General features: G+C 43.0%; 1 protein-coding gene across 5 annotated transcripts in view; it reads right to left on the bottom strand.

Moving 5' to 3' along the window:
• Positions 1-2,495: 2,495 nt before the first annotated feature.
• The window catches only part of LOC147010120 (TOM1-like protein 2), a 48,079-nt gene continuing 30,337 nt past the window's right edge, over positions 2,496-20,237 (bottom strand). For 2 of the 5 annotated variants that reach the window (XM_085862282.1, XM_085862286.1), the window contains exons 9-16: positions 17,009-17,084; positions 16,537-16,669; positions 14,451-14,544; positions 14,301-14,328; positions 13,883-13,930; positions 11,022-11,081; positions 9,591-9,630; positions 2,496-3,841 (exon numbers count right to left, since the gene is read on the bottom strand). In XM_085862282.1, the coding sequence (XP_085718408.1) occupies positions 3,687-3,841; positions 9,591-9,630; positions 11,022-11,081; positions 13,883-13,930; positions 14,301-14,328; positions 14,451-14,544; positions 16,537-16,669; positions 17,009-17,084 (634 nt within the window). In that variant the 3' untranslated portion in view covers positions 2,496-3,686. The remainder of the gene's footprint in view (positions 3,842-9,590; positions 9,631-11,021; positions 11,082-13,882; positions 13,931-14,300; positions 14,329-14,450; positions 14,545-16,536; positions 16,670-17,008; positions 17,085-20,237) is intronic. The other 3 variants (XM_085862283.1, XM_085862284.1, XM_085862285.1) reach the window with 3 other exon arrangements.

Below are 20,237 nucleotides of genomic sequence, written 5' to 3' on the forward strand. Positions count from 1 at the left end.
GCTCGTGTGCTTGAGCAAGATGCGAGCCACTACTGTTAAGGTGAGTTGTGAAGTCGAGACAGAGACAGGAGGAAGGTGGGCCATTATTGTGAGCGGACCTGGTGGAAGAGGAACGGGGTCGGCACATTCGATCATGAGGAGGATACTCAACGAAGGAGGACCACCCGCGTGAATTACTGTGTATGTTTCCCGCCCAGAGAGCAGCTGGGCGCTTTTTTGGGTGCGGTTTCCCACGCAGGACAACACGGTTCGATCCCCAAGCTCCTCAAAGATCATCTCTGGACCCCCAGCGAAGTGCCAGAATAAAGGAAGGGATTTTCTTTTATTTTATCTTTCCCCTTGTCTGTTTTTGTAACTGTGTGTGGAGACGTCTCAACTTTCGGTGTTAGTTTACCTTGTGCATTTATTCCCACTTTTTTGATTTGTTTCCATTATAAGCATTTGATTCATGTTCATTAAGCCCTTATTTATTAAATTTGTTTGTGTCTGTCTATTCGTTGTGGGTTTGAGTATAAACCCTTGTGACTCCGTCCTGGTGAATGCCTCTGGTACGTGCTTACCGCCCTCCATCCCATGCACGGTATTATCTCCAAGGATCACATGTTTGCCTTCAACGTAGAATCGTTCGGCTATCCGTCCAGGTCAGTCTTAATCGCCTGGACACGACAATAACTTCCACTCACCTTCGGTGGCAGAGGTAACAACTAGTGTTAAAAAAAAAAAAATTGGGAGGGGGGTGGTTCACTTCATTTTACATCCTTATTGAGATTCACAGATGGACATGCAATATGTTTGTGAAGTACAACATGCTGTCTTTTGATTAAACCCATCAGCAAAGCGATGGTTAGGCATGGCTAATATTCTCTGATAGACCCATGCCTTACTACCATGTTATCTTTTCTTTAGACGAAGGCTGTTCCCCCTGAAGTGCCACAACCCAGACACAATGTCGTCTAACTTTCCTTCATTATTCCTTATTCCCAATGACGGACTGCCATTGTGGCATGGCACATGACCACCTGTGCGGGCCCCTATCAAAATGACAAAAAAAAATTACGTTGACTTTTGCATTACTCTTATCCTTGCTTTCCCTGTCATTGAATGTCAGGTCATTGAAGAGTCAGAAAATATATTTCTGGTTCATTGAGAAAAACTCTGCACTCTACAATGGTCTGGTATCTGAATCTAAAAAACAATCTATCTGATTGAAAATGCAGACACATCTGCAACACTATGACACGGTTTGCCAAACTGTCTGAGGTGGATGAGATAGAGTTGATAGAAGAATTCAGCCATTTTGTGTCCCGACACTGGTTTAACTCACTTATATCTGCACCAGAGCGAGTGATGACAATGATCAACAGGAGCAGCACTCTGTCAATCCACCATTCTGCAAAGGCAACCGTTCCAACTGTCTCCGCTGCATTCTGCAACTGCTGATTGGATACATGTATCATTGCAACAGCGCCAACACGAAGCCTGGTGTTGGCTTAGCGGTTAGGGTGGTGGCTTGGGATCTTAGTGTCCTGAGTTTGAGCCCCGTTTTTCCACTGAATTAACACCAGGTGGGGTTGACTCAGCCTGTCATCCTTCTGAGGTTGGTGAAATGAGTACCAGTGTACTGGTATAGGGACACAGCATCAACGGCAGTCATGCCCCAACAAAACGATAGCGTCCTGGCAGCCAAGCTGCTCTACGCAAGAAGCTACAACACTGCGAGTGCCTCAAAGCCCTGCTCACCCGACCATGCACTTGTTTCATGTGAGATGATGGGCCCCCACTCCCAGTGAAATGGCATGGCCGTGAAATAGGGTCTAATCCAAGTTGCTTTCTCCCACCCCTTTGGAACACACAACTGTGTGAATGCTACTCCCTGGAAAATTAAGAATCTGCATGTTTCATTTTCATTTCCCACTAAAGATGTCTCCACCAGTCCACCGAGCCCCCAAACACTGACGCCTAGCCTCCACCCCACCACCTGGTCCCACCCACCCATACATTTTCTAATCCTTATAACTGTAATTCACAGACAGGAGTTTGTTTGTCGTGCTACTTCTCCTACAGTTCTGGGCCAATTACATTCAAACTTGCTACAGAGGATCAGCATGACCCCAATTCATGTATAAGGGTGTTTTATCTTTATCGGTGGTCTTGAGGGGAGGAGGGGGGTGGGGATGCAAATTCTCGATGTAAGTGTGTATCATGTCGCGCCACCTCAGGGAGGGCATGACAAGTCTCCACCATTTACAGTATGTACAGGATTCCTGTCCCCACGTTTTCCAGTGTCGTGAGGTGTTTTGAATTAAAGCAGTAGGTATGTTTTTGCTTCATGCACGTAACCCAGGTTTTTTTGTTTGTTGCATATACAGAGCTGTCAGTTGCCTATACACCGTCAAAATAAAGCTATGCATCAAAAGAACGAGTTGCATGCTTGGAACAAGATCGCCCGCCAGGTGGGTACTCTGCGAGTAGCTAGAAAACGCTCAAAATCAGAGCAGACTGAAAGCACTTTAATGACATCACACAAAGCCAATGATTTGGCGAAATATCCGAAATAAATGTTAGCTAAAAATGGCAGCAACATGCCATTCGTTACATCAACAAATAATCACTTAAGCAGATGTAGTTAAGGGATGAAAGCTAGCGATTTTACCAATCAAATAGTCTAAACATAGTACGCACAGCCCCAAATAAATTGTATCACTGGCACTTCCCGTCAATACCTCTCTCAGATGATGGGAAGATGGTCAAGGAGACTTTTCAAGAGCCAATATCTTGGGGTGAAAGGTCGTAATCAAAAAAGCGGACCTGAAGAGATAATTTTGGTCGATGTCTGTGCATGCACCTTTAATGTTGAGATACCAGCACAAATGGGCAGTTGGGTAAGGGCGGTGATGGGAGGGGATACGGCACACAATAGGCAAACATGAAAGGGGTTAACAATTGTGGAACAAGGAACGGAGAGAAGCAGAGATAGAAACTCTAACCACACCGAACAAATAAGCAGTGCAGGTCGATACTCCAGCATAAGTGTACACAAAATAAATACATTCCCTTTGTCCAAGCAACCAACCATACGTACATTTCATTACAGTCATGGCAGCCAAGCTGTGTATCGATTAGCGATACAATATAATTCTTTGCATGTACATTGTTACATTACAGAGGTACACCTTACCTCGACATCGAGCTTCGACAATCGATTCCTAATGTCATCGTCTCAACGAGAAGTTGAAATAACTGTTGTTGTATGATGAATAAATACATTTAGTTTAACTGTCAGTTCAAACTAAAATACAGTTGATGTGTTTTTGTGCTAAAAATAAAAGAAATCTGATTACTGGGATGAACTGTTCTGAATATTCACCCAAAGTATGGATTCCAAATCAGAATTCAAAAACCAACACAACAGGAAGAAAAAGAAAACGTCAACAACCACAAAAAGGTTTTAGGCCCCATGTAGCAACCACCACCTCATGACCAAGCACACTCACGCAGGCACCTCCAAACCCACAAACAATTTAATGCTTAAACTTTTGGGGAGGGGAAATCAACAAAAGCAAAAGGATAAGAGAATTATTAAGCTGAAGGCCTGGATTGGCTTAAGGAAGGCAACTGTAAGAGACTGTGAGATGACAGTGGCAAAACACAGGGGCTGCGAGAGCGACTCGTTGGCAGAACGGTGATCAAGAAGGCAACAGGTTCTCGTCTCCGTCGGAGCGGTTCACGGGCGTTCTCTGTCTGTGGCGGTTCGGTGATGAAGGCTGGTTCGTGGGAGGCAAAGGAAGGTTGGGCAGGTTGTCCGCAACGCGTGCTCGCTCTTCCAGGAACCGGTCGAACTCTGTTAGAGAATTACAAAAAGAAAAGAAAAGTGCTTCAGGCCTTCGGTCACCGTCTTGAGGTTGAGGGGTCACAGCTGCAGCAGACGAGGGGCTGTGATTTTAACTGCATTATCAAAGCTCTGCCAAAGCATTCTCTGAGCAATAGTTTTCATCCGAGATTGGTCACCATTCCGACGCAGGATACCAAAACAAGAAAAGGGCGTTTGGCACTTCTCCTCAACTTCAAAATACACAGAATTACGTTGACCGGTTTGACATCTTTTATGAAGCTTTTGTGGAAGAAAATAATTATATTAATGTACTCTAAATTGTAATTGTGCTGGTGTTTTATAAATTTAATTTTTATGCGATTTTTTATGCGAGTCAAATTGGCTGTCAGTGTTCCTTCCCTTTCGCCTTTTTCCCTAAATGTTGATAAAAGGATTGTCTTGCTCTGGAACAAAGTGACCTTTCTGATAACACCAAGGTTGTTATGATTACAAAGTTGCTTTTGACCGAGAAGACACATATTGCATTTTGGAGTTCTTGTTTAAGGCTTAACAGCCCCCACCACTCTCCCATGAAAAGCATATAAATACCAGAAATTGTAATCTTGTTTTAGTGCAAGCACGTGAGAATGTATACCATCTCAGTGGCTTGTACTCCTTGGCACTAGCAAAGTACCAAGTATAATAAAACTCTCTGATGTGATGTACTTTCATGTTGTGGAAAGTGAATTGATCGGTGTCTTTGATTTGAATAACAGGATTTGTATTGAGTCGGTTAAACGGTAAATTAAAAGTAAATACGGGACCAAATAAAATGTTAATCAATAACTTCCACAACAAATGGGGGCTCGTCCGGGATGTACTAACTCCCAGCAGGCGGTCCATGGTCTGGAGGGGCGGCAATCGCTTGAGCATGGTAAGCAGAGAGCGTTTGCCCTTTCCCTCTGACAACGGGGCTGTTCTCAATGGGTAACGTACATCGAGAACAAAGGAAAGTACATGTCAGAGAATTTTATTGATCGAAAGAAGAGGATCCTGCGGCAAGAGTCCGTTTTAAGCAAACGATAAGTACTATAGTTGTTGTATAAAAATGCTGGAGGAGAAGAGGGGTCAGATAGATGGCCAGATACCATCGCTCCGATGGTGCAGCCGCTCGAGGATGAATGAGCGGGCGCAAAGGGAGGTGATGGGATAGTGCAAGAAGAGGCTCGATGAGGAGCCAGAGGAGTAATTAGGTTCCTCTTGGTGATAAAGGTCGGAGTGTAGATGGCACAGTGCAAGAAGAGGCTCGACGAGGAGCCAGAGGAGTAATTAAATGGGCATGACGAAGCGACATGCCTCAGACCGTGCAGAAGACATGCGTGAGATATATGTTTGACGGGTATGGACCTGATTCTGTGAGAGACAGAGACAGACAGACGTGCAAGCAATATTTCCGACACAGGTAAATGGGCGAGGTAAACGAGCAAGGACAATGGCTAAGTAGGAAATAGATAAGAGTTATAAATATTCATCGAGTTACCTGTTTGTATTTCTGGTTTGTTGTATTGTATTGTGTGGAGGTGTTACGGATTTGTAAATGCAATGATTTGCACGAAACGTTTTGTAGGGTGCAGGAGACGATTGACCGGCTGGGAGCGTGGCTGGTGATTTGCATTGAAATGCATGTGTTGCTGAGTGAGTGGAGAAATGTAACTTGTGCTAGTCCCATAGATTACACTGCAATGAAACATGCTCTATTGGGACTTGGCTTTGAAAACTTGTGGGAATGCATGTGAGACGGAAAATGGAGATAGAGATTGGTCGTCATCGTAGATTGTGAAGACTTAAGATTAGTTGAAATGCGCACACCGATTCCAGAGGAAAAACGATGATTGCACGTGCTGCTAATTTACAGTGTGTGGCGGATGTCATTTGTGTGGGAGTGTTTTTACCGGATTGAGTGTGTGTGTGTGTGTGTGTGTGTGTGTGTGTGTGTGTGTGTGTGTGTGTGTGTGTGTGTGTGTGTGTGTGTGTGTGTGTGTGTGTGTGTGTGAATTCAATTTTAGTGAAAATCTGAATTGAAAATAATATTTTAAGAACTAAAGAAACTTCAGGCAGAGAGTTAAAGCAGCCTGGTTGTTCGTGGTTTGGTGCTGATAAAAAAACCCAAGGTCACGAATCTCTTTGAAATGGCTTTCTTACCGTTTCATAAACTTTGTATGCTGTTTTGGCTTCGTGTTGACAACGCGTGGTGGTCAGGAGGGGAGTCTGTGCAAGCCTGACTTGCTAAGCTGTTGGATTATGTAAAGATTGTTCGGGGATGGCTGAATATCATGGGGTTATGACATTGACTGATAAGATAATATTAAATAATTGTGTGAATTACTGTGGGGATCTGAGATGTTTGCTTCGATCGACGTTACGGGTTCGTTTTAAAGTAAATTTAAATTCTGTTTTCACTTTTGGTGGTCGTTAAGCATGCTGAATACGTGATTGTCGAAAATCTGGAGAAAATCGGATATTTTATGAGGTTTATGCCGAGTGCCGTGTCTCAGCGAGGCAATTCGATCGAGCACGTAAGAAGGTTGCAGGTTGCAGATTCGTCACGGGTCAGGTGACGCCGCAGGTTTTAGCAGGCACGACAAAAGCCCGAGAATTGTCCCGTCGAGGGACTGCTTATCGTGAGGGTCTACGAGATGAATGATAACATTTTAGAAGGGTTGAGGACGAAACTTCACAGGTTTTTGTAACAATTCCGATGAAAAATGAACATTTTAAGGTTTTGTAAAAATATTTGTTACGTGATCGCACGCGATCACAGGCGAGTCTATGAGACGCAATGCTCATGAGTGTGCGTGTTGACGTAATCGCGTATCGGCTCAGCACCCTTTCAAGCTTGAGAGTGCAATTAAATCTGACCTTTTCATTGTGTTAATCTGCGTTTAACGGTAAATTGTTAGGTGATCCTTCTTTTCCCCTCGTCATATTGCAAATTCTCATCCAAACTTAAAATGAGACGAATCCGAAATATGCTTTTAATGAGGGAAGTGTATCGTGTGTTTGATAGCAATGTGTGTCGGGGAAAATTATGCATTCTGTGTGAGCTATGGTAGTGTAATGCCGACCTGTGTTTTTTGCCTGTCTTAGCGTTTTTTTCCCACCGGATGTTCCCACCGGATGTGGAGAGAACTTCCCGTTCCTTGTTGCTTGGTGTTTGTGGCGCGATTGTCGCGAGCGACGCTGTACGGGCCAACCCTCTCAAACTGATTCTGTTTGGGGTGGGGCTTGGCTATTGGCTATTGTGCTACTGTGTTGAGATGCACATGTTGTGCTCGACGACGTGAGAGAATTATTTTCAATATTCGATTTGATTCGTACTAAAAATGTAATAGAAATGTGGTTGATTTGGAATTATTAAAAAAAAATGATTTGTAAAAGTAGTTGTGTATGATTTTGGTACCTTGTGATGAATGAGGATTTATACCACAGATGATTTTCAGATAAATCTGAAGTTTAAAGTCACAACCATCTCCCAAACTCCCTATTGGTGTTTGGCACGTGGGGCGATTCACAGATGCCCTCGGATGGACGTTGAACTCGGCGTACTGTTTTATTAGTCTGAGAATGTTAGAGTTGATAGATGACATTCGTTCATGTATATGTTAGACAAATTCCTGTCCAAACTACTGCTGGGAAGGCAATGGCAAACAACCCAGTGTAACCCTTTGATCGATTCAGTCAAGGTAAATTCATAAGATTTAATTGGATAGACGTTAAAGATTTTATTTTTGATTTATTGACTTTAAAAGAAAATATTTTATTGTTTAGACCAAAAAGCTGTTTAAGAGAGATTGGTTAAACATTATTTTCCAAGATATTTCATTGGTTAAACAAAGAAATGGATGCTCATCAAGTTAGTGAAATAATGTTCGCATTTGGTATTGATCAAACTGTTTGCATGTGATATTAGTATTGAAAAAACAAAAACAAAACAAAAAAAAAACTTGTTTTGAGATTACATTTTGAGAATCCTTTTACCTAAGGACCTTGTTAATCTGTTAATTGAGGATAGGGAAAAGTTACTGAGAATTGAATCAAGATAATATAATGGCAGTTGCTCTGGAACTACTTGTGAATGAAACTGTAAATTGTTTAGCAGATATGAATGTTAAAATGGTAACTGTGCAAAATCGAATTGCTTTGGATTTGGTTCTTGAAAGAAGTAGCTTACTTTATATTTTTGTATAGATGATGGAATATTTTTGGTGAAAAGAATTATTGATTGCAAATTGGAACCCTGATAAAGACTGTTGCTTTTTCTACATGGAAATAGCAAATGAGATAAATGTTTGAGTATACACATACAACTGAGATTTCTGTATATTTTAGTTGTCATTTAGGGAAATGATAAGGAAAGAGATAAAATATTGATAATGCAAGTTAAATGCTTCTGCAAGAACCTTTGTCAGTCTTGTTGAGATACATGAGCCCATGACATTTACTGATGGCATGTTTAATCGATGTTAACCTTGATTTTGTTTGTTTCGGAGTGTTGAGAGCAGTTAAACCATGCAATGTACGATTTCGTCTCGTGAAGCTTTGGAAAGAACTTCCACCGAAAGATTGGACGATGGGGAGAACCCAGATTTGGGTGATTGGGCATTGAACACGTGATCATGAAACTACCCCCTTCCTGAGGAGATAAGATGAGCAATGTAAAAAAAAACCCACTGAGGAGAAGGTTGAGCAAAGTCTTAACGTCACCGTTGTGTGGTGCCTGCCTGGAGGAATGTCCTCAGCCACACTCTCGATTGCTGCTCTGCAAATACACCGTGAACTTGCTGTGGTTGCTTCAATGCACGACGAAGGCCTGGAGGTCCACATGGCGAGTCCTCTGCAACATGTGTTCAAATGGTGCGGGTGGGGGCTCGTGCTGCCATCGCGACTGCATCTAACGTGCACAGCTCATTTGGTGAATCAAACCTGATTGCACAAACTGCTGCTGCGGGGCCCCGGGCTATGCTGGAGCTGAATCTCTGTTCACCTCTCGAGTCCTTTTCATCCCCTTCAACCCAGTGTCAGGCCCAAGCTCGTACTTGCCAACATCTACCTTCTCTTCAGCTCAAGGAGTTCTTCGACTGTGTTTCCCGTTGGGTGCTGCGCTATCTATACCCTGACCTGTTTATCTTCTGACTTCGGGCAGCATGTCTTTTCAATGTGTGACACATGCTGATGAACAGGCCATAAATTAAATGGAAACACACTCACTCACCTTCAGATTATGAGACTGAGCACTCGCTGCCATTGTTAAATTGAATTTGTGTAACGAATATCTTTCTCCTCCAGGAACGGGTTTTGGTGATCATGTGTAATATAATTATTCATGTGTAATATAATAGTTTTGGTGATCATGTGTAATATAATATAATACCAGAAATTGTAACCTTGTTTTAGTGCAAGCACGTGAGGATGTATACCATCTCAGTGGCTTGTACTCCTTGGCATGAGCCAAGTACCAAGTATAATAAAATTCTCTGATGTGATGTACTTTCACGTTGTGGCAAGTGAATTGATCGGTGTCTTTGATTTGAATAACAGGATTTGCATCGAGTCGGTTAAACGGTAAATTAAAAGTAAATACGGGACCAAATAAAATGTTAATCAATAACTTCCACAACACTTTTCTCATTGTTCTGCATATCAAGGTTCAAATTGGGTCACCATTACTGCAAAATCAAAAACAAATTCATAAACTGAGAGGCCAATTATGAATTCTTACCTTCACTCGTAACACCATCATGATCCTTGTGTTCCTCAGACTGCAAGAGGGGGAAACGCAATTGGTCAATCGACGAGTGATGCACGGTGATGGGAAATCTCTTAAGCCTTGGCATGGAAACAACTCACAAGCACAACTGTCAGGCAGATGGTAAATGCACCTTTGGGAATGAATAATCTCAAAATAAACAATGTTAACATTTACCAAACCACTCATTCTGAACCAAACACTTCTAAGTTTCTCCAATCAGGTTTCAAATCCATGTGGGTAAGTGTGGTTCCGTATCCCAGCTGGCACTCGACAGTGGATGCAATCAATCAGTGCGTGTGTGTGTGTCAACAGGGAATGCAAAGAGCACAACTCCAAATCAAAAACTTTGTAATGACCTACATCAAGTAGATATCTGCGATCACACAGCAATCGCCAGCAATCGCCAAGGGTAAGCTTCCTCCGACCAGGGGAGGCTTACATTTGACAATCTCCTTCGACTTACCTTTGGCCAACGATCTAATGATGGCCATAATTTTTTCAGACCATCATATGACCTTGACCCTCAACATTTTGGAATAGAGTGTAAATAAAATTTTAAAATGTGTCCCATCTACAATCTATCCATAAAACTCAACATCATCAAATTGGAGGAAAATTATTCAAGTTGTGATCAAAAAGGTGTTTTTTGTTAATGAGGTCATAATCCGAAAAAGTAGGTCAGGGACACAAAACGAATATCAGGTGGTATTATGATGCAAGAACATCCTTGGAAGGCCTAGTGGTCTGCTGCATTGGCAAAAATCGAGTGATGACAAAAAAAGTACACATTTTTTTTTTCAGACCGCTATTCGACCTTGACCTTAAACCAGGACGGGTATGAGGTCAATGAAACGTAAATGTGCTTTGCTCTAGTCTAGGCCATCTCGTGAGGGCAATTTTTGTTCTCATCAGACGAACTCACATAGAGTTTTGGTGAAAAATGTTTCAACGTCTAATTGGGTCATGATCTTAAAATTAGGTCAAGGTCAAAAAGTTATGTCAACCCTGCATACTTTTTATTCCCGTTGGCGATGCAAATTTTCATTCCGAAAGTCCCAGCTGGCTCCGAGATACAACTTGGAAATTCAGAGTATTGGGAATACAAGAAGAAAACAAAAATACTGTATATCGTTTTCATTTTTTTTCTAAATGGTGGTTTATTACCTCCATGGGTCTATGAAACTCTGTGGTACCATTAAAATTGGGGCTGCTAGTTGTAGACACAAACCCTACAACAGTAATAAGCCATCCCCTATGCTATCGGGGGAGGCTTAATTAAGGAGAAACAATCAACGGACGTCCAAAAAAAAAATACACTTTAAACCGAACGTGGGTTATAAAAGCAATGTCACAAAGAGCAATAGAACATGCAGCGCGAATGAGGAGGACGAGCATGCTCACCGAATCTGTGTTTAACCACTGCTCTACGTTGTCCATCATCGTTGGTTGAGATACTGGAATCTGGACACATGCAGAAAATAGATGAAGATGAAAGTGGAAAAACGATGAGGTGGCAAGAGCACGTAGGGGAAGAAAAGAAGGTGAATTGAGTACACGAGGAGGAGGAGGAGGCAAAACGAGTTTGTGAAGAAGAACAACCATTCCTTTCGCGTCTTCAGACGCACAGGGCTGCCGAGGCAGTATTTCATTGGCAAAGTCACAATTCCGGTCGGGTCGCCACTCCGACACAGGACACTTGAATAGCTTCTTCTTCTTCCCAGTTAGCTGGTACTCATGTTGCCGACCTCGGAAGGATGACAGGCTGAGTCAACCCACCTGGTGTTATTTTAACGGGACGACGAGGGCTCAAACTCAAGACGCTAAGATCTTCAGCCACCCACCTCAACCGTTAAGGCAACACCAAGCTTCAAAACGAGGGCGAGGGAGAGGAGCTAAACGGACATAAGAGAAGAGGTGATTGTGAAGTTAACATTTAAGAATGTAATTTAAAAGAAATGAAGAAGAAAAATAAAAGTGCTCAGAGTATGAATGTCCCAAAGAAAGTGAAGGATAGCTCTGCAAAAGCAGCGTCAGGGGTTGTAAAGGGAAAAAAAACCAATAGAGACGGCAGTGATATCTCCAAAGAAAACGACCCCAAAGTGTGGAAAGTATGCGAATTCAGCATTTTAGGCAGGGAGAATATGACGACAACAGAAAGGAGATTCTATTTAGTTATTATCTGTCAGTACGGAGGAATGAAAAAAATGAGTGCTAAAAGAGAGCGAGTAATGGGAATGAGTGAAAGCCGTGCAATCTAAAGTACTTACGATGTCATGACACGAGGGGAATGACGAGTGAATACAATGCAAACAAACCATCCTCTTATCATTCATTACCTCCATAACCGAAGGTGGACGGAGGTTATGTACAGTGTTCACCCTTGTCCGTTTGTCTATGTGCAGGATATCTCAAAAAGTTACGGACGGATTCAGACAAAACTTTTGGACAGGTTGAGTGTGTGACAAGGAGTCAAATCGATTTTGGTGAAGATCTGGATCTGGATCCGGATGTGAGAATTTTTCCCATTTTCTAAATGATTCTTCACCATTGAGAGATAGGGCCAAAAACGATGTACAGCACAATATTTCAAAAACGTATTGGATGGATTCTGATGAAACTTGGTGGACGAGTTGTGTAGGTGACAATGATGAGCCGATTTGATTTTGGTTAAGATCTGGATGCCTATCAGTGGGATACAAAACGTAAACTGCTCAGCCTGGTGGAAGTATGCGCTCTACCGAGTCAGGTCAGGGTCAGGTATGGGAGCATGTGCCAGAACAGCACGTCGCTGCGTCCACTTTCCGCCGGTACTCCAGGGGCCTCCGTCTGGCCATCGCCCAGGCAGATGCCAGGCCCATCCCCATCTCCTTGAGATGATGGTCAACCTGTTGCAACCATGAGGCACGTGGTCGACCCACTGGCCTCCTCCACTCATGAGACTTCCTCGCTGAGAGAATCTGGTGAGCTGGATCAGAGTCAGGAAAACGAGCCACATGTCCATACAGCCGCAACTGACGCTCACGAACTATGCACGTAACAAATCTCATCCGAGTCTCTCTCAGCAACCGCTCGTTGGACACAAAATCCGACCAGCGATAGCCAAGGATTCTCCGAAGAGACCTGGTACCAAAGGAATTAAGTCTCCGTCTCAGATCCTTGGTCAGAGTCCAAGTCTCGCACCCATAGAGCAAGACTGGAAGTACCAAGGACCTGAAGACTCGGACTTTCGTCCTCCCGCACAGGTACCGGCAGTGCCACACCCCATGATCCAGTGAATCCATGACTCCCCAAGCCCGACCCAGACGTCTATTGACCTCTGACTCGCAGCCAGCAGAGACATGAATATCACTGCCAAGGTAAGTGAATCTCTCCACGACCTCAACATCCTCACCACAAACAGACACAGACAGGACAGCAGCATCCAAGATGTCACCGAAAGCCTGGATCTTAGTTTTGACCCAAGAAACCCGTAATCCCAATGGCTCCGACTCCTCATTCAGCACCTCGAGGGCCCCCAAGAGGATGTCTAAAGTCTCCGCAAAGATGACTGCATCATCTGCAAAGTCAAGGTCCGAGATCTTGACATTCCCAAATGACGCACCGCAACTTGATCTCTCCGACATCCTCCCTAGAATCCAGTCCATACAAGTGCTGAAAAGTGTGGGGGCAAGTACACATCCCTGACGAACTCCAGTAACAACTGGAAATAAGTCAGAGATGGTACCACCACACTTCACAGCACTCTCAGTACCAGAGTAGAGTTCAGACATCAGATCGATCAGTTTTGGTGGCACCCCACGAAGACCAAGAATCCTCCAATCTACCGAGTGCCGTCCTAGTTACTTGAAGCGGTTACACTTTCGGCAACACAGGAACCACCACCACGACTGTGCCATGCTTTACATGAAACACTTCAATCCCGATTAAGTAAATACAAAAGTGAATCCAAAAGAAATCTCATTTGTTCATTATAAATGTCCCTCAAAAGATCGAGTTTGTTAACACCAACATCAGTGTCCAAAACCTACCTATGCCCTCTCGTTCCGGCGAATAGCTCGCATCAAAACAAAGGGGAATATATATGGAGGATTTGTGCAAATAAACTGGAAAAGTTAGAGAAAACAAATTATTTTATAATTGTTAAAGAGTTCAAAGCCTACAGAGGAAAATGTTACAAACAACGTGTGAGCAACATGGGAGCTTGGAAGACACAGATGGATTAAGGTTATGTGGGGGTGACGATGCAATCCAGTCTCACCCACCATTCCTTGCCGTGACAACCAGTGATCTACGGCTTCCATAGATGAAGGCTGGAACATGCAAAAGCATTGCACGCAAGGGATTCGACGGCACATAAAAGGCAGAAGCAAAACATGAAGGGTTGATTTGCACAATAAATAAACAAATAACAAAAACTGATGGATTAAAACTTGTTATATGCAGATTTTAAAGAATATATTAAGTTAGGGAGGATGATGCCATCATTTTGAGCATAGGCAAAGCCAACACAAGCGGGCAATGGAGTAACGAGCAAATCGTCAACAGGCAGGACTGGGAAGGAATGTCTGCGCCGTAAAAATGTGTGGGGAGGTGGGAATTTTTATATGAAGCCAAAGGTAAACCTCAAACATCCACCACATAGGGTGCTGGATATGGGGCAAAATAATACAAAACACCTACCGCCAAGACAGATGCATCAGATCTGCGGCTGCAACACAAAACAGTGAAACATGTTTAACATCGGCGCACATTCCAATTAGCTCAACCTGATCGATGGGAAAGCGAGGGTGCTTGAGAAGAGAGCCGTGAGCGAGCGAAAGGGGCGCTTACTTTGTCTGAGCGTCGTGAGTCAAATGAGGGGCTGGTGTGCTTCCATAGGTTTGCAGTGACCTCAGGGTGCCGCTCGTTGTGCTTTCACCGACCTCTGTTCACACAATCAGGACTTATTCAGGAATGACCGTACCGGATGTGTAACATTTTATCATTCATTCTCCCTCTCTCTCTCCCTCTCTCTCTCTCCCCCCACAGAGATTCGGTGCTGCTGAAACAGCTTCCTGAGCCAAGGGTTATACTGGGTAGTTTATCATTGCCTTCCCATCAGTAGTTCGGGCAGGAATTTGGAATTTGTTCATGGTGCCGGTTACAGCTAATCTTCGTGAATGACACCGCAGGGTCTTTAACATCCATCAATTAATGCTGGCAGCAGGGACGCCCGTTTAACGTCCATCGAGGGACGGTATATACATAGATTAAATACCCTGCCTGTGAAATACCGAGATGGCAGTTTATACCTGGGTTTGGTTTCAAACCCAAACTAGGCAGCTTCAAGGCGAGTGTGCGTACCTCTCGGCCATCCTGTCAGCCCATTTTATAATTACCATTATTTCAATAAAATATTCAACAAAACACTGGTTTCGCATCTTCGGCCATGAACACCTGACGAATATTCCACCTGGTTTACAGGACGGTGTCGCAGAGAACAACAAACACATCAAACAAGCGGCATGATACCTCAGTCAATATCAAGTCTGCCATCGAGCTGTCCAGTCTGAGTTCAATCCCAAACGAGGTTTGACTTAAAACGTCAGTTCTGGTGTAGTATCAACGGGATGAGGCAGGGTGCCGCATCTCACAGAATGCTGTCCTTCAAAAATTGGGATGTCAAGCCAGCTGTGTTGTCTGCATTTAGGTTGTGGATGGAAATTAACGCAACAATGAAAACCTCAATTAGAAACCAATAACAAACTATCTCTGTTAGGGTGAGAGGCGAACTGAAAAATGGGGGAAAGTAGGACCACTGGACCTGTAGCTTATCTGGGCCATGGCCTAATGTTGTAACCCAAAGTTGGTAGCATTCTGACTGGTGAATCTGGCTGGAGAGGAAGCATTTTGAAGGAATTTATGCGATTTTCCCAAACATTTACGAAGACCGCCATTTTGACACTTCCGGTCATGTGATTGGCATGACCTCCGCAATTTAACATCAGGACCCTATCCTAATGTTGTAACCCAAATTTGGTAGCATTCTGACTTCTGGGTCTGGAGAAGAAAATTTTTGAAGGAATTTGCACGACCGCCATTTTGACCTACTTAAAGTCACGTGACCGGAACGAGCTTTGCAATCCCCGTTACCAGTCAGGAGAGAAATGTTGCTGCTAAATTTGGCGGATTGGCCCAGCGGTTTGGCCAGAGAAGTCGAAATAGGAGATGCATGGACGGTTTGGTGATGGACAGACGGTGCATGATGACAATACCTTATCTGGAATTCCAAATAAGCTAATAATAAACTGGAGCAAAGATGATGGTGCGCTTCGCAAATCCCCATGCTTCCCACCTAAAGCAAAGTTGAAAGATGGCAAAAGGTTCCACCAGGAATGACCCAATATAATATTTTGAGTTTCAATTTTATCACCCGTTTTGATCGCTGTGACCATATGTCCCCATCGAATGGGGCATGACGTAGGGTCGAATCCAAAATAAATCATTACATATTTCACGTGTCGCATAATGTTGATTGCACATACAAAGTTTCATTAAAAAATGCTTTAAAATGTGCCCGTTATTGCATTTTTTTCAGTATTTAACTTTTTCACTCTGCCCCATATGGCGAGGCCAAAAGTGACACTGCTCTTGCACCTTCTTGCCATGTGGTGATAACAACGACCAGGTTTGGTGAATTTCTACTAAACCGTTCAGGGGATTGTCTGTCTGTCTATCACACTGACGGAGATGGTGGAGTTTCACAAGCAGCAAGTTCTTGCGAGCAGAAACCGAAGTAATATCTGTAGATGTCTCTCCATTTTTTTTTTCTCCCCGATTACAATATCTCCCCGTTTATTTTTTTCAAAAAGCATGGGGATAAAAAGAGTTATTTATATGAAAGATATAAGACAGTACAAGAGGTGGGAGTTCACACCTAATGTGGCTAGCTGAGAGGACAAGGTAGCTTGGTGGTGAGTTCCAGCGACCACCGATGGGGAACCGGGCCCAAGGTCAATCATCGCATCGTCTCCTCTGTTCATGGTAGATGGAGACACCATGCCGGCAACCTAGGAGGAAAGTATTGGTTGCAGCTCCAAATACAGGCTTATGTGCAATTCCTGATGATCCAAACTTCTCTCCACTGTCACGGTTACAAAAGCTCTTCATACAATAAGATAAATGATACCATCGTTCACCAAACGCTACAGGTGCATTTAAAAACTAGATCCTCTGAAACGCGCCAATATCTGTAAACCTCTCCTGTCCCCTTTGTATAACCAACCATATATGATGATGTTAATAAACAAAACAACTGCAATTGTTACACTCTCAAAAAATCTTTTAAATGAATGAAACCTGTTTTGAAAAGGAGGAGTCCAATTTAACAAATGCCAAAGAGCACACACCGGAGAATGGATGGGTTCTTCATCGGTGCAATGATTTTCAGAATACCCAGTGCGGCCTGTTCGCAGGCGTTCAAACCTGCACGCAACCACATACATCATACAACAAGTGAATAAAAATATTTATGCTAAATAAAAAAAATGTTGGGATGAGAAACTATATTGTAAAAAAAGTTATAAACAAGATCGATGGTTCAGTGTAAAAGATCGGGATGATGTTGGTTTAGAGAGTAGCTAACTGTATTGCCGTCACATAACAATCCCTACATCGCTGCTTCCAGACTATTGTCGAGCTAAAAGTATAAGAAGCTCCTATATTTAATTTCAGCATAAGTATAAGAAGCTCCTATACAATTTCATGGAGTTCTTGCGACTTCAGTTGTCTTTCCCACTTTAAAAAAAAAATTAAGTTTGACTAACCAATCACAAATGCAGATAAAATCATAGAATGCTGTTATTAGAGATGTGTGTACGGTTTGTAAGAAGTTGATGTTTATGTACAGGTATTAACATTGCAGTCGGGCTGCTAATTTGTGGAGTCGCAGTATGTGGCTGCACTACAAAAGTAATCAAGTGTTTGTAGAAGCTTGAAGCAATAAGTGATGACATGTAAGGGCGGCGGTGATGTAGGGATTGTTATGTGATGGCAATACTGTGAAATATACCTCCATAGACAAGGATTAATGACAGACATGGACAAATACGCAGGTAGAAGAGAGGAGTTCAAGAAGAAGTTTGGAGTTTCTACTTAATCCACCAAAAAGAACAACTCTGAAGAGGTGGTGTGTGAGCTCGCATTGAGAGACAGAGAAAAAGAGAAGGAAGGGAGGAGAAAGAAGGAAACAAGCTGGTAGACGACGAGGGATTCGCTCGGATTGAAGCGCTGGATATGATGCTTTTCATTCTGACTGATCCACCGACGAAGATTCATTGCCAAGACGTATTGGTTCACATACAATTGTTCCTCTGCCTGGCAAGATTTTTCCTATTGCGTATTTTGCCAACTGGCACTCCTCATGAAAAATGACGGTCAATAGACACCCTATTTTTGAAAGACTACCATTTGAAAAATAATCGGTTTGCTGGTTTGTGCTGTGGAGCCTCGCGTTGCAGAGAGACACACACACACACACACACACACACACACACACACACACACACACACACACACACACACACACACACACACACACACACACACACACACACACACACACACACACACACACACACACACACACAAAAAACCCGATAAACTTCTCTCAATGCTCTTGTTTGACCACCTCCTGAACCACACAATATTTTTCATAAGCCATGCCCACTTTAAATAATAAATAATTGGAGGTGGTGTGTGGGTCGTGGAATAGTTTACGGTAAAGAAATAAATAATTAAGGTGGTGTGTGGATCGTGGAATCGTTTACGGAAAATAAATAAATAATTGGAGGTAGTGTGTGGGTCGTGGAATCGTTTTCGGTAAATAAATAAATAATTAAAGGTGGTGTGTAGATCGTGGAATCGTTTACGGTAAATAAATAAATAATTAAAGGTGGTGTGTGGATCGTGGAATAGTTTACGGAAAATAAATAAATAATTGGAGGTAGTGTGTGGATCGTGGAATTGTTTTCGGGGAATTAATAAATAATTAAAGGTGGTGTGTGGGTCGTGGAATTGTTTACGGTAAATAAATAAATAAGGTGGTGGTGGGTGGGGAATCGTTTTCGGTAAATAAATAAATAAATAAGGTGGTGTGTGGTCGGGGAATAGTTTTCGGTAAATAAATAAATAATTAAAGGTGGTGTGTGGGTGGGGAATCGTTTTCGGTAAATAAATAAATAAGGTGGTGTGCAGGTCGTGGAATCGTTTACGGTAAGTAAATAAATAAATAAGGCGGTGTGTGGGTGGGGAATCGTTTTGGGTAAATAAATAAATAAGGTGGTGTGTGGATCGTGGAATAGTTTACGGTAAATAAATAAATGATTAAAGGTGGTGTGTGGATCGTGGAATCGTTTCCGGTAAATAAATAAATAATTGGAGGTGGTGTGTCGGGAGGAGAATCCGAAATGGTAAATAAATAAATAATTGGAGGTGGTGTGTGGGTGGTGGAATCATTTTCGGTAAATAAATAATCGGTTTGCTGGTTTGTGTTGTGGAGCCTCGCGTTGCAGGCAGGCAGACACACACACACACACACACACACACACACACACACACACACACACACACACACACACACACACACACACACACACACACACACACACACACACACACACACACAGAGACGGAAAACCTGATAAACTTCTCTCAATGCTCTTGTTTGACCAGACCTCCTGAGCCACACAATATTTTTCATTAGCCACGCCCACTTTCCTACGCCACTCCCACGTCCACTTTCCCTAAGCTCCGCCCACTTTCCTAAGCCCCTCATAAAAAAATGACTGTGAATAGACACCGGATTTTTGAAGGACTACCATTTGAAAAATAAAACCTCAATCAAAAATCGGCTCGAGTAAAATTTTATAAATATCTCGAAGTGTTTAATTCCGAAGTCTCGCTTCTCTACATTCAAAACTGAAGGACAAGTATTGAAAATACTGTACGCGGTTTTTTGGCCGCTGCACAGCAACGGGTGGTTGCTAGGCAACGAAATTCAAACGCGCACATTCCCAGACCATATGGCACCTGTTGGCACAGTTTCATCGAAATCGGTTTGCTGGTTCGTGCTGTGGAGCCTCGCGTTGCAGACACATACACACAGACAGACAGACGGAAAACCCGACAATAAGGGATATCTAGCATATATAGGAAATCCAATAAAAGAGAATTGTTACGAATCTGGCCAAGGTGGAACATTGGGATAGATTAAAAGAGTTCTCATGGTGCATGTTAGCATAAGAATGTTGTGATGGCATCGAGTTCAGCATTTGGAAAGCTCTTGTCTTCCCTGCCTCAGTGTCTGTGTTTAAGCCAAGTTTAATCCCCCACTTCCTTACATTCTGCAACATTACATCATGTGATCTGTCTTTATGTGTTCTGCAAGATCCAGAAGCAGCATTCACCAACTGCTGTCTTGCAGTGTCCAGAAGTCCACGTTTCCCAAGTGGGAGACAAACAAACAAGGCCACATGGCTCAAGCAGCAGAAGGGTGTACAAGTCGAGGTGGCTCACGTAGAAGATGGAAGTGTGAGGCCACAATACTTAATTGGAGGGGGTTGGGGGGGGGCATGCAGC

Source organism: Eptatretus burgeri, chromosome 17 (assembly GCF_056783735.1).
Source record: "Eptatretus burgeri isolate ZD-2024b chromosome 17, Ebu_testis_v1, whole genome shotgun sequence".
In the NCBI taxonomy this organism is placed as follows: domain Eukaryota; kingdom Metazoa; phylum Chordata; class Myxini; order Myxiniformes; family Myxinidae; genus Eptatretus; species Eptatretus burgeri.